Source organism: Eptesicus fuscus, chromosome 9 (assembly GCF_027574615.1).
Source record: "Eptesicus fuscus isolate TK198812 chromosome 9, DD_ASM_mEF_20220401, whole genome shotgun sequence".
NCBI classification, from domain to species: Eukaryota; Metazoa; Chordata; class Mammalia; order Chiroptera; family Vespertilionidae; genus Eptesicus; species Eptesicus fuscus.
In genome coordinates this window covers 89,543,132-89,560,418 of record NC_072481.1, presented here as the reverse complement: position 1 = coordinate 89,560,418, position 17,287 = coordinate 89,543,132, and the positions used below count along the sequence as shown (strand labels likewise).

General features: G+C 40.6%; 1 protein-coding gene across 1 annotated transcript in view; it reads right to left on the bottom strand.

Annotated features, from left to right (window-relative positions):
* The window catches only part of F13A1 (coagulation factor XIII A chain), a 186,760-nt gene that overhangs the window by 113,728 nt on the left and 55,745 nt on the right, over nt 1-17,287 (bottom strand). The window contains exon 5 of the mRNA XM_054721509.1: nt 10,863-11,114. Coding sequence (XP_054577484.1) covers nt 10,863-11,114 — 252 coding nt within the window. The remainder of the gene's footprint in view (nt 1-10,862; nt 11,115-17,287) is intronic.

Sequence of the window (17,287 nt, the reverse complement as noted above, 5' to 3'; positions counted from 1 at the left end):
ATCGGGCCTAAATGGGCAGTCAGACATCCCTCCAGGAGTCCCATATTGGAGAGGGTACAGGCTGGGCTGAGGGACAACCCCCCGCCGTGCACGAATTTCGTGCACCGGGCTTCTAGTACATATATAAAAACCTAAGCTACTGTTCCATCAGTAGCTATGATGCGCACTGACCAACAGGGGGCAGACACTCAATGCACAGGCATGGAAACATGAAACAGACTGGTGAATCTCAGAGGGAAGGGGTAGAGGGGAGGGTGGGAAGAGATTAACCAAAGATCTTATATGCATACTAGAGGCTTGGTGCAGGTCCCTCGGCCTGGCCTGCAGGGATTGGGCTGAATCTGTGCACCGGGCCTCCGATATCCCCCGAGGGGTCCCAGATTGCAAGAGGGCACAGACCAAGCCAAGGCACCCCACCGGTGCATGAATCCGTGCACCAGGCCTCTAGTTTGTAAATAAAAGACCATATCAATAGTGATACAACCATATCAAGCAGTTATTAAAAAGAATATTATGTACTGATATAGAAAATGTTCCAAAATGTATTGTGCAAGAAAGGAAGGTGTAGAGTAACATGCATAACACAATCTGATTTGTTGCTAAAAATTCAAAATTTTATCAATGTATATATAAACACTAGTAGGTAAAATTATAGCAAAGTATCCAGAACTATACACAGTTAAAGTTGTTTTTTCTGGAGATTCTCTAGGATTGGATGGTAAAAAGGGAAAGTCTGCTTTTTGCCATATACATGAGTGCCTGTGTATATTTGAAAAGGACAATGCATTCAATTAATCGTCAATTAAAAATGAAAACACTCAAAACTACATTAGGTAGATGAAAACACACCAAAATTTAATAGTGTCTCTGACTTATAGATCTCTGAGTTCTTTTTATGCTTTCATTATTTTTATTTCTATAATAAGACTTTCATCATCAGAAAAAGCGGTTTTTAAAATGTAGTTGCATTTAACTGAAACTACCAATTTAATAAGAGGTAACCAAGTTCAACTTTTATGTATTAATTTTTCTTCAAGAGCAGTATGGTTGTACTCTTTTATTATCAATGTCCTTATTAAGTATCATCATCCTATATAATGAAAGGCTAATAATGCAAATCGACTGAATGGTGGAACAACCGGTCGCTATGACGTGCACTGACCACCAGGGGGCAGACACTCAATGCAGAAACTGCCCGTTGGTGGTCAGTGCACTCCCACAGGGAGAGCACCATTCAGCCAGAAGCCGGGCTCATAGCTGGCGAACGCAGCAGCTGTGGTAGGAGCCTCTCCTGCCTCCCCGGCAGTGCTAACGATGTCCGACTGATGGCTTAGGCCCGCTTCCCATGGGGAGCAGGCCTAAGCCATCAATTGGACATCCCCCAAGGGCTCCCACACTATGATAGGGCACAGGCCAGGCTGAAGGACTCCCTTGAGTGCACGAATTTCATGCACTGGGCCTCTAGTATAATCATAATTTTTCCTCCTTTTTTAAGTCTCCCTGTGCCTGTTTCTTACCAACACAGGCTGCATTAAGCCTTGTTCCCTTAGTGTCCTATGGATGCTGTGGTAGCATCCATCCCACTAGAAGGAGGTTGCTCGGCAAAATTTAATTATTTATTGAAAAAGCATGTATTCAGTATTTGCTATGTGCCAAGAACTTTCTAAGAGCAGTACAAAAACAAATAAACTCATTGAAACACACAACAGCCCTGAGAGGAAGATATTATCTAATCCCCGTTTTACAGATGAGGAAACTGAGGAAGAGAAAAGTAGAGTAACTTTCCCAAGGCCACAGTGCTAGTAAAACATGAAGCCAGGCTTTGACACTAATACATGTGGACTATGACTCTTGAGTCCCAGGGATCAGTTCAGTGTATCCCCACCACCCAGCAGAGAGCTCCTACTGAGAAAAAGAGAGGGGGATGAATGTCTGGAGTTTGGAGCGTAAGAGAGACAAGTCCAAGAAAATGAAGGATTTGCCTTTGGGTTTCGGTTACTGTTGATGGGGAGTCATAAATCCAGGTGGTGCTCTAGGAGCCGCGGGGAGTTGTGTAGCTCAGGACCAGGCAACTCCTTCCCTTCTAGCAGCTGAGGTAAATCTTCCCGGAGAATGGGCGGCATAATCATGAATCCTCACCAAGGCAAGGAAGTCAAACGGGAAGCCTTGATTTTAATTTTAAATTTATTTATGACTTTAAAAGAAGATTGAGAGTGGAAAGTACTGCTTTATTTCATGTTTTTACTCAGATCTGTCACTTTAAAATATAGTTGTCCAAAGCTTGGATAAAAACAAACAAACACATCACTATAGAAACTCCACCCCCCCCCCCCCATGTTTGATAGGCTAGCAAAAATAGGAAAACTTAATCATCTGCCTCCAGAGACTTTAGTTGTTGGCTTTTTGTTTTGGTGTTGTTTTTTTTTAAAAAAAATTGGTTAGTATTAGAGGCGTGGTGGGGTTTTATAGTTCCAGGGGGCAGTTTTTTCTTCACTTAGTAAAATGGAGGGTACTACTAAGAGTAAAAACAAACTGACCAAGAGCTCAGTGTTGTAGAACCCAGAACTTTGAAGTGTTAGGAGGCAGGGGTGTGTGTGTGTGTGTGTGTGTGTGTGTGTGTGTGTGTGTGTGTACATGTGCGTATATATCATGCAGTGATTGAGAACTGATAGGAGAAGCTAGGTCTAGATAGCTCATGGAGTTGGAGTGGCAGCACCTTGACCTACGGACAACTTCTTAATCCTCAGTGACCCCTCGTAAACAATCACCAGCATAAAACTCAACAGGAAAAGAGGCCCCTGGGCATGTGCCTGGCGTCTTTGGTGAATGTGGCACGATGCCTCCATCAACTGTGCCCAGCAGCTCTGCCACCAGACAGAGCAGACCTTCAATATTCCTTGTAAATACCCACTCTTCCAGGTGACTAAGGAGGCAAATAGTAAACAAGAATGATCTCATTCATTTTACTGCTCCTCTGGTGGGAATATGAGGTAGTTTTGAAAAAAGCATTATGGGCTGAGAAATTTTATGACTCAGTAGGATTGATTTCAGGTAACCTTGGAAATTACCACTTGCCTCTCCACCTAGAGAAAGTAAGAATTTATAACAAATATGTAAAAATGAATGCCAAGCATATTGATTTTAGTATCTGTATAAGGTCTTTGGGAGAAAGGGTTATTCATCATCACCTGGGTTGAAAAAAAAATTTTTTTTGCTTATTTACATTTAAATTTAAAGTAAGTCTCATCTCAAAGTCAATGAAGTCAAGCTTAGAAGAGTGAACTCAGGGATCAAAGGAAACTATAGTGGCCAGAAATGCCACCATGCAAGTTATTTCTGCAAAGGCTGCCTGATGGTTTACATCCGAGTCTGGATTTGTATCTCATCCTTTGGAAGGAATGATGGTTTGGACCCTTCAAAAAGGCAAAATGTGTCATCATTTTAGTGAAGGGAGAAATTTTGAGTGAGGGTATTAGGAATAACTTCTACTCCCCTTCCTTTGGTATAAAAGCTGAACATCACTAGAGACAGAGGGAAGATTTATGCTGGGCGAATGCAATCACTCTGAGGGAGTGACTCCATCTGCAGAGCAAATGTGATCCCAGATTGATGTCATCGTGATATGTTTGTCCATCTCAAAGTAAATCAGAAGGACTGGGGACTCCAGCAGGCTGTGTTCTGTAGGCATGTTAGGAATAAATTATTGTCCACAGAGCATATAAGAAATGGCATTTTCAGAGTCTGTGCTATATATATGTTTTTATTGATTTCAGAGAGAGGAAAGGAGAGTGAGAGTGAGATAGACACTTCAATGATGAGAGAATCATTGATTAGCTGCCTCCTGCATGCCCCACATTGGGGATTGTGCCTGCGACCTGGGCATGTGCCCTGACCAGGAATCAAACTGTGACCTCCTGGTTCATAGATTGGTACTCAATCACTGAGCCACACCTACTGGTTGTGCTTCCTTTCTTTCTGGAAGGTTCCAAAGCCACTGTCTTTCTAAAATGGTTCAATACATTCTAGAGGCCTGCCTTTGTTCCTATTAACTCAAATGACATAAATCCATAAAACACAGGCAAATATGTTGCATTACGTTACAGCTCAGATCAGCTTGAGAAGTTTATTTGATTTGTTTGTTTTGCTGTTTAAGGACTTTTCCGTATACTCCAATATCTTCTGAAGACAGACTATTATTCATGAAGCAACTCCACAGAGAACAGTGTCAGAGATTCTTCCCTTAGCATGTGGACTCAAAGGGAGCCTGTGCCCTTGTTGGCACGCTTACATTTTTTTTAAAGAAAACTTTTGTTTGCTTTTATAGTTATCAACCTGGCTTTATTTTTCTTTATTTTTAATGGCAGGCCTTTCCAATGTTGATCCGAACATTATAGAAGCTTCCTGGCAGGCATTTACTTCTTGTTTATCATATTACACAAGACAGAATACTAATGTTCTGGTTTAAAAAAAAAGAGCTTATCCTTACCAAACCAGGAATTCAAGTTTCAACCGTAGCTTGTTTCTTGAGAAATTTATATAACACCATGAGTCTGTTTTTTCTCTTGAAATATGAGGCTAATAATCCTCTCCCTGCCTGTCAGAGTAATGGTCATCAATTCAATTAAGTAAACATTTATTGAGCATTCACTCTGTGCCTAGCACCATGCTAAGCTGAATGAGAGAAGGATCCTGCTTTCCAAAACACACAATGCAGGGAGCTCCTGGCTAGGAGCATTCTTTGAGGAGTATAAAAATATTACATGCCGGGAGCCAATTTCAGCATGTCATAATTATAAGAGTTGCATCAAAAGGTTGATGAAACTTGGAGTCAACAAGGGCTGAGTCACATAATGTAATTACCTGTTGGAACAAATGCATCTCCCCCAAACCTGAATAGGATTGTTTGCTGCCAGACAGCTCAGGGCATCTTATTGCTTCCAATTGGCCAAACACCTGAACAGTTAAGCTATTCCCCAATCTGACAATGCTTCTGTAAACCCTACCTCTTGAAGCCCTACCCTTTGAAGTGTATTATCTCCACCTTGCCTTAGGACAATTTGTGTTAATAAATAGCAAGGGATCCTGAGCCAAGGGGTAGTCTTTAGCTCCTTTAGCTGAAGCTTCTCTGACCCCCAATGCCTTTCAAAACTATCTTTCATCCTTGGACTCTTTCTTAATCTACATGCAGCTCCTTTCTCCAGATTGCTGAACTCTTTATAATGCTGGGATAAGAACCCCGGTATTAATGGACGCCCACCCAGGGCCACCAATAATTACACATATAAAGAATTGTAAAACACATGAATTGGCAGATTAATTTGATTTGACCTTGATTCTGGGATCACCTGTATGCCATTTAAAAGAATGTTTACTTTATGTTTTCTGGGGTCCCTGTGGATTGCAATACCACAATGAATGATACTCACTTAGTGTAAAAAAATGATGAATGAGCCTCTAATGATTCTGACACTGGGAAGAGTGATATATGAACTTTTATTCAGTAGAAGATTTGAATAAGCAAGGGCTTAAAGTTTTATATAAGCTTTATTAAAACTTCACAAAAATTCACTTAAACAACTATTTGATTGCTATTGCATGCAAGCACTATTCCAGGGGCTAGAGAGGTCTCATCTCTCCCCAACTAAACCAGATGCCCTTATTATATGTTCTTATTGTGCCATGATTTATTTTAGTGCTTTTCCCATTTGTGAAACCTTTGTTGAAGCTTTCTGAGGGCAAAGATTGTCTATTTCACTGCCATATGCCAGTGCCTAATATAGCATTAACCCTTCATATTTGTGAGTAAATAAATAATACTGTTGTACTACCCATGGGCAATTATGTTGTCATGGGCCTGGAGGAGTGGGCAAGACATACTCTCAATATGTATGGATTGAATGGATGAATGGCTCTAGTCTGAGGGTATGAATTTTGATCTGGGTACAAGGGTTTCCAAGATAAAAAGTGTTGGTCATTGTTACCCTGAGAAATACCAGTCCTGGTGATTACTCCATTCTGTACTGAAGGATATAAAAGATATGTATAGTTACAAAGAAAATAGTATAAGGATGAATTTCATAATAAAATACAAACTGGTCATATTTACTTACTACCTATTAAAAGCACCCAGATACTTAGAAATTTATTGATTTATTTACATTAAATGTAATTGATTTATTGGTTTCAAGGAAAATACAAAAAAGTCACATGGAATCCATGGGTAGAAATACCAGGTGCTAATTTGGTGTCAGATGCTCAGAGAGAAAAATCCACACACACATGTTCCCACAAACACACTCCCACATACACCATATAGTTTTTTTTTGACATTTTTCAAGATTGTTCATTGTGAGATTATATTTACAACTTACCTGTGATGGTAGGTGGTGTGAACCTAAAAAGCATTTATTTGGATTATTAAATCAATGAGGCAAATATTCACATTAAACATTAAGCATGTACTAGGTACTGTGCTAGGAGATATATACAAGGCTGATTGAGGTAAAGAAAATCAATGATGGAGAATATGGGCGGAAACAAGTCACCAAGAAAGAAATATTCCATAATAATAAATGATGCTCAACCAATGAAATACTGACCTGGATGAAGGACAGAGCACAGGTATGGGGCATCTAAATCTTTCAGAACATACTATCTGGCACTAAGGCTAAACTACCAATCTGGAACATTCTGAATTTAAGTAGTAAAATACATTCAATAATACAGAGTTTCTGAGTAATCAGAATTCACAAAACAGTCCGACTCATTCCTGCTGCCTTTGTGGGTACAGTTCTCTTTCCAACCTCTTGGAGAAGGGCTCCCTCCTGGAATTGATCTGAAGCCCATTTGGTGCTATTAAATTAAAAAATCTAGCCAATAATTCTCCTTGCATCCCTCCTGCCCTCACTAGTGTGGGATTGCTATTGATCCCCATTAATGATTTAGTGATTAAGGATAGATTGCCTATGAATGCAAAGCAAGCTGAAGGGCCCCTTGGAAGACAACTGAGCATGCCTTTATCAATAAGTACTGTACATGCCCCTATAATTTCAACCCAGTGTCCTAAGCCACCTTGGATGCCACTTCCACATTGAGTGTGCTGTTTTCAGCATCTTGCTCACGTTGTTCTCTTTTGACAATTTCTGATTTTCTCTTATCTTTCCCACCGGGGCAATGGCCAAACCCCTCTCTTTTTATCTACTTTCCAATTGTCAGACCATATCTTCAAGAGTCCCTTGTTATAAATTAGCATATGTAAGCACAAACTGGGTGATTGTCAGGCAACCATGTATTTGAGTGTGTCTGGGGTTCATGACACAGATCCCCTTTTTTGGCTTATGCCTTAGCTTGTAGGCTGGGGAAATCACACAATAAGTGAAATGAGGAGATGGCTTCTTTCTCTCATTTCATTAACATTCCCTGGGAGATATCAGTGAATATTGACATTGGAACATAAAAAGTTATTATCTTAAAAGCCGACACCAGAATTTTTCTGGAAAGATGGAATTGTCTTCAAAAAGTGTGGAGTCCCTAAAAGCCTGACTATTGAAGGAGCACAAACAAGAAAATAAAAAAAAAGGTTGCTGAACTGCTCTGCATGAGAAAAGAAAAAGAGTTTTCTTCGAAGAGAGGATGGGAGAGACTTTCGGAGAACTAGGAAGAACAGAATGGGCAAACAAAGAGGCAGTGAGATAGGGAGAGCCTGGGGTTAGGTGTAGGGAGGAGTCAACACAATTTTAAGAGTAAAAAAATACTCTCCTGCATTTTGTATTTATTGATTGATGATTATTACATGAGCCAGTGGTTCCCTGACTAGCAGCATTAGCATCTCCTGGGAACTGGTTACAAATGCAAATTCTCAGGCCCCACCCCAGACCTGCTTAACTTTCGGATGCTGCTCAGAAATCGGTTTTAACAAGCCCTTCAGGTGATTCTGATAAGTGTCAAGTTTCAGAACCAGAGTAAATCTTCCCATCCCTCACCCTCCACATCAAATTGCAATTAATTTCTAGACATTCTGGATGCTTCGTGGAATGTTGTTTGGAGGAGCATTGTTGTTTTTGAGGCAGCATTGGTGTCAGCACTGGGAGGAATAGGATTCCTGGAGGCGGAGATGGAATCAAGGACAGGAACCCCTAAGGGATTGGCAGAAATGTTTGGACTTTCACAGGCCAAGGGATTCGGGGCCGGAGGGGATTGCAGTAGCGTCCCTGTGTTCTGGGGAGTAGGGAGGACCCACCTGCGTTGTTTCGGTAGGTAAGAAGCCCACTTCCCACTCCCGGCTCATGTTTAAGCCTCTAATACTCTTTCCTTGCTTCTTATTCTCCACAGATGACTTTGCTTTACACTTCACTGAGCAAAAGAGAATCACAAAGTGGCAACAGCATCATCCTCCTCCTTGATTCTAGAAACCCATGCTTTCGCCCACCTCCTGTTTTATTCCTGTCACAATGGAGGGTGGACAGCTCCATCTGTCAAGCCCTTCTTCAGATCTCTGTTCCCTGCATCCTTCCCCCTTAAGGATTCCACTCTGGAAGTCAGGGCTTCTCAACCTTGGCTCCAAGGATCCCCTGAAAAGCTTTTTAAGGTCCCCAAGGCCAATGCTGCACTCCAGACAAGTTACCTCAGGATGTTTGAATGGGAGACTGAGGCATCAGTAATTTTCAAAGCTGCCCAGGTCATTCCAATGTGCATCCAAGGATTTGAGCCATTACCCTCTCTCTGGGCAGCGAGCCCTTTTCTAGGTTTGTCTCCATCACTGTAAAATTATGCCTACTCTCTCCTGTTTTAAAACATTCTCCTTTGATGCTCATATCACCATCTTGGTATCACAGAAAGTCTTCCTGACTGAAATGGCAATGCCTGTTATCTCCACTTCCTCACCTTGCATTACACTGTAGCCCAAGCCCACTTCTCTGGCTTCTTTCTATAATAAAACAATCCTTTTTTTGTTCCCTAGTTTCTTGTGTATTTTCCAAACTCATGACCACTGTCTTTCCTTATCATTCAACTCATCAGCAGCACTCCAAGGAGCTGATTGCTGCCTTCTTGAATCAACCAATGTATCTGCCTCTGTGACAGCATGTTCTTCTGATTGCAGCTCTGAAAATGGCAAGCTAGTTGGTTAAACCAGATACATAGAGTAATTCTTTTTTTTTAAATACTAGATTTTATGGATTTCATAGAGAAGGGAAGAGGGAGAGAGAGAGATGGAAACATCAAAGATGAGAGAGAATCACTGATCAGCTGCCTCCTGCACGCCCCATACTGGGGATCAAGCCTACAACCCGGGCATGTGCCCTGACCGGCAATCTAACCATGACCTCTGGGTTTATAGGTCAATGCTCAACCACTGAGCCATGCCAGCTGTATTACATAGAGTAATATGGCAGTATTACTCCACCTCTTCTTCACTTCCCATGTTTAATCTCTCTGCACTTTCTGTTCTAAGTCCAAAGTAGATCTCCAATCCATCTTCTCCTCCACTCCAGTGCTACCAATGTAGTTTCTGTTTGGTATCTAAAGTTATCCCTAACTTAATATTTTCAAAATCTTAGTTTGTCTCTATGCCTCAGTCTTTTCCATCCCTGTAAGTAACATTGCATTCACTCAGTTGCAGAACGCCTTCTATCTGGTTAACAAGATGACTGTAAGCAGGAGTGCACCTTTGAACTGCACATGTCCCAGTTAACACGTTACCATCAACCTTGACCATCTGTCACACAGATAAGGCTATTTGCTACAAGACAATAGGGGTGGTGGGTAGGGGGTATACTAGTAGAATTAGCTCAGTGTCATCTGCCAACATTTGTGAAATAGATAATTCAAAGAAAAGGTCAGTAGGATCCAGGTTAATGTTACATAGAAGTAGAAAACATTGTTCTTCACTTAATGTCTATGTCCAGATTAACCCTGATTCAAATGCACCTCTCACAAACAAGAGCCACTCAAAATTAGCAATACCTTTGAGTCATTTTGGAAGATTTTAGAGAGAAATGCATGTGGGGTAGATGATGTGAGAAGTCTCCCACGCTATGTCAGATTTTACATGTTTCATTACTTATTTCTCAAGATCTAAAAGTGGTTCCTTTCCATCAATGCTGCTGCCTCTGGAATTAAAATCGGTCCATGGCAGTGTGGAGGCAGAAGGATAGACATGGGGATGGGGAGAACATATTGTGTAGGACTGAGTTTTTAAACTGAATTGATAGAGAAATTCTTGGACTTGGTTCAGTTTATTTAAGTAAAACTAGGTTAAACGGCAGCAGACAGAAAGAAGAATCAAAAAAGCAGCAGAGATTAAGTTGTATTCCATTAAAATAAAGTTATATGTTTGCACATCCAGACTTATGACTTATGAAATTTGCATCCACTATGCATATAAACAAATTTATAGGATCACTTAGACCTTAAGGCTTTCTACTATTGAATTAGATAGTAAAATTAGTTCCACTATGGACAGGAACAATTTTATTGTATTTTTCTGAAGCCAGATTATGGATCTTAATAGTTTTGAAAGTCAAGTTTCATAAGTCTATTTTGTTCACAGAGCAATCACAAACACAGAGGCCATGCCATAAAAATATAATTCGACAATTAACTAATTGTGCAACTTTAGGCAATCTTTCTTTTTTCCTGGAATAAATGTATAGCAGTATTAATGTTATGTATACAGGTTTTGTTCTCATATACTTTAAGGACAAAATTCTCATTTTTTTCTGTCTTTTAATCATGGTGGTGGTGGGGGGGAGTGTATATAGAGAAGAAACATGTCTTCCACAATAACTCTGCTATAACTTCAAAAAAGAGAAACATCGTAACTATATGAATTGTTTTTAGAAAAATAGATGCCTGCCCTTTACCTTCACACCAAGGATTGAAGAGAATGTAGGTGTCGGTTTCTGGGTTCCGGCTGGTGCGGAGTATACCATAGGGGGTCCAGACAGCAACGTACATGCGGAATTTCCCCACAATGCACTCAGGGGAAGACTGGATGGACAGCCGGACAGATCTGTCATCTCTGCTGATGACTTTGGCCCCCCATTTGTCACTTCGCAGCTCAGGAACGACAGGAACTGGGATGTAGGTTCCCTTGTTCTCCTGAGGGTAGCGCCCTATGCGAAGAAAGAACGAATGTAGTGTTGAGTATATTTCACAAACCAATTTTGTCCTCCCTCTGCCACCTTACAGAAGAAGGTGGAAAATGATTTGCTGTATTACACTTGAAATCGTAAGAATTGGGTTGAATATCATTAATACTCCCAACTAGCTATATGATGGTAGTCCATTTTCTTAACTTCTTTGAGGCTCAGATTTGTCATGTCTAGCTAAAAAAAAATAATATGTATAGGAATTTTAATTGGTTGATTAATAAGATATAGAAATACTAATCTGGAATGCAAAAACAAAAATGGAGTTTATAGAGTACTGTGAAGTTATCATGCCCTGAAATTCTGCCCTCTAAAAAGTTAGAATTGCTTTTTTAAGGACATAAGGCAAATGTTTTATTTTTATTTCTATTCTGTATGTAATTGTATTATTTGTTATATTACCTATAATAGAATTATATGTATAGGTTGTCATATGCAACCATTTCATACACAACCAAAACATGTGTTTATTGCCAGTCTTATTAACGATGTAAGCTTGTGTCATAGGCTAGAATTCAGGCTTCTGAGGCAAATTATCTAGTTTTGAGTCTTGGCTCTGCAATTTCCCTAGCCTTGCAACCTCTGGCAAATTACTTGACCTTTAAAAATCCCTCTTTTATTCTTTCTCTTCATCAGCAAATGAGGGTAATAATACTATCTAAGAATGAAATAAAATAATACAAGTAAGATTCATAGTACATCATTCCTCATGCATAACAACTTTTTAGCTGTTATTTCAATAGAAGATTAAATGTTGTTATATTTTACCATGTTTCCAGACTCATCATACTTTACATATAAGCTATCTCAGGGTAAATCTTATTTCTCTTTATTACTCCATGTAGGACCAAATTCTTATTTCATATGTTAATCTCATAACTATATTTTACCAATGGGCTCCTGAAAAATCAAAGTTTCATTGTATGTAGAAATTCAACATTCTTTAACTTACAGTTTAATTTACAGTTTAGTTTATAAGGTAATCAAATGCATCAATAATTTAAACTGAGACAAACTTTTCAGTTATACTTATTTCCAAAATATATTCCACATTTGATTCTTCTTTACTTGAAGAAAATACATATCAGACTAAGTGTGTACATCATTTTGATTGTAAACAGAAGAAACATCAAGAGCAAAACGTATTCACTTTGTTTTAAACAAAACATGTAGAGGATACTACATTAAAACAAACAAAAATGATGCTTCGTGTTAGCATCTGCAATTGCTGAGGTCTTTAAAGTATTCTTTGGTCCATGTACTGTTGGGATAGAGCCTTCTGAGGCAGTGGTTGCATAAGTTACTCTAGTGAGATGCTTAATCTTAATGAAAATAATTTACACAGTGTAAGACAGGGAGAAAGATTAGAACCCCAGTGCTTTGCTGTGTTAGGGATATCAGTTAATCACCACTCAGAATGAATGTTATTATAAATCTGATAAAGCTTTAAAAATGGTTTTCTGCCAAGAAGCGACAGTGTCTAGATGGTGTTTTTGGGGCTCCAGGTCTCAGCTTCTGAGAAGCCTGCATGAAATTCTACCTGAAAAAGCTGATTGTTCCAAATGCACTTCCATCCCCATATTTCCTGAGTGTGCCCCTCTCTGTGTATGGTCCACTGGGGGCTGAGGGCCCCCTTCCCTCTGGAGGCACTGTTGCCCTCTGGATCCCCATCATTGTTGAAGTGCAGGCATCAAAGGCAATCTTGCCAGCTGAATAGGACCATAATTCATTTATTACAGCAGCTCCCAGCAGCTGTTGTCACGAAATACTAGCTTGGATTTAAAATATACAGTATTAAACAGGACACAAGTTTAGTACAAATAAACTTTCAGAGATAAAATCTATGTGATAATGACAGACTTAGATTTAAAAAAAAAGGATGAAGGAAATTTTAGAATGAATTACATAAGGACTCTCCTTCGGGAATAGCAAAGAACTAGAATATATGTGAATGTGCCGTGTGCTGTGTACTATGATCTTCAGCATTACCTTTGTACTAACATCCACTTTTGTTGGGAGCATTGAAATAACTAAGACAATTACTAGTTTCCATTATTACATTTCAAATTATGATTTCAAAGACTCATATTAAATTTGACCTACCAAATTCAACCGATACAAAAAAAATTTGGCTTTGAAACCCAGACATGACCTAATTCAAAAACTAGTTTGTTTGAACATTTTTCATTTATACAACAATATTGCCTACTACTGGTATGTGCTAGAAGTTATTCTAAGTGCTAGGGACACAGCAGTGAATGAGAGACTCCTGTGATCATAGAAAGAGCCAATCCCTGGGCTGTTTATTATGTGCCCGTTACTGCTTCATTACTTACGACAAACTGTGTATGTGGGGGGATCAGTATCATTCTAGTTTGATAAAATAGAAAACTAAGACACAGGGTTGTTCAAGGTGATGCAGCTAGTAAGTAATGGAATTGAGATTTGAACCCAGTCAGTATGGCTTGAGAGCCTGCGATGTTAGCCATTGCTCCACAACAGTGGTATGCGTAGAGAACGCTTTGCAGTTGGTGAGAACTGTGTTCAAGTTATCACTTCACAGTTAGTTATTGGTGATGCTTTAGGCAGATTTCTTAATTGTCTGAGCTTTCATTTTCTTGTCTCTTTGCAGTTTAGTTCTGGAAATGGAAATAAAAGAAATTTTAAAATATAATGGAAGGCCTGACTGGCGTGGTTCAGTGGATAGAGCATCGGCCTGCTGACTGAAGGGTTCTGGGTTTGATTCCTGGTCAAGGCACATGCCCAGGTTGTGGGCTCCATACCTAGTGTGGGGCATGCAGGAGGCAGCCAATCGATGATTCTCTCTCATCATTGATGTTTCTATCTCTCTCCCCCACTCCCTTCCTCTCTGAAATCAATAAAAATACATTAAAAAAAATAAAATCCTATATAATAAAGAGGTAATATGCAAATTGACCACCAGGCCCTCACACAAGATGGCCATCCCCATGTGGTCACAAGATGGCCAGCAGGGGTGGGCAGTTGGGGGGGACCAGGCTTGCAGGAGAGGGCAGTTAGGGGTGACCAGGCTTGCAGGAGAGGGCCATTGGGGGCAACTGAGCTGGCAGGGGAGGGCAGTTGTGGGCAATCGGGCCGGCAGGGGAGCAGTTAGGCGTCCATCAGGCTGGCAGGGGAGTGGTTAGGGGGTGACCAGGCTGGCAGACAGAAGCAGTGAGGGGCAATCAGGCAGGCAGGCAGGTGAGTGCTTGGGAGCCAGCAGTCCTGGATTGTGAGAGGGATGTCTTACTGCTTACCAGCAGTCAGATATCCCCTGAAGGCTCCCAGATTGGAGATGATGCAGGCTGGGCTGAGGGACTCCCCCTCCAGTGCACAAATTTCATACACTGGGCCTCTAGTATAATATAATGGAAGCTTTATGCCTGGCACACAGTATGGGGTGACTCAGGATATATTTATTGTTTGGTGTTTGAAACAGCTCCTGGAAAGTAAAAATAGAAGGAAGAAGAGACCATTTTACCTGCTCTGGTTTTAAATCTGGAGAAAGGTGGAAGTCTCAGGAAAAGGCAGTCACTTTTGTTGAGGGGACTGTTGTGGCCATGGGGAAAGCTGCCTCTGACCTAAGTGTGGGTGTGGGCTAAGCACTCGTCCTCTCTCAATTGAACCTTCACTTAAAATGCGGAGAATCATGGTGATAGTTTGTGATGAGAAGGGAGCTCAATGAATGGCAGTTATCACTGCTATCCCCGTTCTCTCTGGCTTTCTGATTTCTCTGCTCCAGGAGATCCAGGAAGCCAGGATGGGTTCACCAACTTCCAACAAATCTATAGAACCCAAATCTGCTTTCAAAGGCCTGTTTACTCTACATCCCAAAATCTGGAGCTGACTAATATTTCTGTCAGGAGAACTTATACAGGCCACACACATGTACACACACACACACACACACACACACACACACACACACGATGATGTTCATTATTAACCAAAAAACCTTAATGATTCCAGGATTATCACAAAAGAATCACCTGAGACCTGTACCTCACTCATAATTTCTGACTTCGTTAATCATTTATGGTCACTGTAATCTCCATTCATGCCCCAGAGCAGGAGCTGGCTAACCAGAGTCCAGGGGCCAAAAGTAGCTTCCCACCTATTTGTGTGAATAAAGTTTTATTGGGACATAGTCAGCTCGTTCATTTTTGTATTATTGTGCTACAGCAGCAGAGTTGAGTAGCTGTCACAGAGACCATATGGGCTGCAATGCTTATTTGTATTTAGTATATTTAGTATGTGGCCCTTACCATAAAACTTTGCCCACTTTGCCTTAGAGAATTTTACAGTTTACTGGGATGACTTATTATAGACACAGAAGTCTAAGACTCAGAAGAAAATACCATCACCTAGTTTTTCCTTCCATAGAAAAATTTGTTATTAAACCAACAACAAACATCTGCACTATTATTAGGTCAACATTTAGTTTCCTTAAAGCCTGTGAGTTAAATTCCTCAGTCTTGTTCCACTATACATAGCTAAAATATTCAATGTAATTAGTGTAAAAACTGCCAAGGCCTTTCACATGGAGATGGAAATAAAGGGACAGGAATAAAGGGTTGTTTCCTTGGGTCCCTACAGCAACCCTGTGTGGGAGTTTTCACAGGTGAGAAACTGAAGCTCCATGAGGTTGTCACATGCAGGACATCATGTAACAGGGAGAGTGGAGGCAGGACTTGGACCAAGATCTCTGCGCTGTGAAAGCTGTTCTCCTTCCTCAGCATCCAGCTACTTCCACAAAGGTGAGGGGGAGGGTGCTGGAGGGACTAGGAAGGTGAAGGAAGCCAAGAGGAAAAGAAAGTGGGAAAATCTGAAGGGATATGAGGCAAGAGGAGAGTGAGGGGATACACGATGGTGGGTAGTAGATGTGTACGTCAGAAAGAAGTTTGGATCCAAGGGCTTACCGACTCGTGGCGAGAAAGCAGACCCTGCACAGAGGCTCTCAGGGCTCCAAGGGAGCTGAGCTGGGAAGGTTTCTAGAGTGATGTCAGTGACTGGAGGGAGAAGGGGGAGCAGCGCCGATGACAGGTCAGGCCACGTGGCACCAGACCGGCACATGGAAGCGAATCAGGAACAGGCGGTGATTACACTCATTCCAAAGGGAGAAAAAAGAATTCACATCTGCAGGCCTTTTCATATTCACTGTATGGGAAAGCTGATTATTGATGTGAGACCTGACATGTCAATAGCACCTCAGGGTATTGTCGCCTGCTCTGTTACACCATGTTTAATTCTGAATATAATGATTTCAGTGGCAGCACTGAGGAAGGATTTGCCATGATTGAATTGTGAGTAAGGAAATGGTGACAGAGTAGTATTTCATTTCACTAAAGAGCCCTTCTCACCCCCAGGACGTGGCATGTTTAAGAAACCACAGTCGGGCTGCACTCCGGAACACCCATCTATCAACGTCCATGACTGCCTATCACCTGTCCTGACCCAGCTTGGGCGAAGCCTGCTGTACTCAGGTGACCATGTGCACACAGTTGCTGAGGTGTATAATGCCTAGAGAGAGGTTTTGTTTTCTCCAACCCCAAATTGTGTAATTTTGGTGTTTAAAAAATCTGAGCAAGAAAAATAGAAGCAGGAAATTTAATATCTCCAAAAGATCCTCATTTAATTTTTAATAATATAGACTACTAAACATGAAAAAATATAATTAGCAATTGCCTTTTTTTTCATGCTTATCTAAAATTGGTGCCATTTCCCCAAGTGATCTAGAAATTAACACACTTTTAGTTTAAATGCTGATTTTTTTCTTTTTTTTTCTTTTCTCTACATTGGATGCTGTGAGGAAGCAAGGGTAAATGTATTACTAGATTTTTTTATTGTGTTTTTTATTTTTATAATCCTCACCCAAAGACATTTTTCCCATTGATTTTTAGAAAGAGAGTGTGTGGTGGCGAGAGAGGAGAGAGAGAGAGAGAGAGAGAGAGAGAGAGAGAGAGAGAGAGAGAGAACGAACATGGGCCAGGGCAATTATTATTAGGTATTTTAGTCTAAATGCTGGTTTTAATCTGTAAATTATTTTTGAGGCCACAGAAATACTACTAGTATTTATTTGTAAGGCAAAATCTGTAATACCCTCATGCTTTCTTTAATAT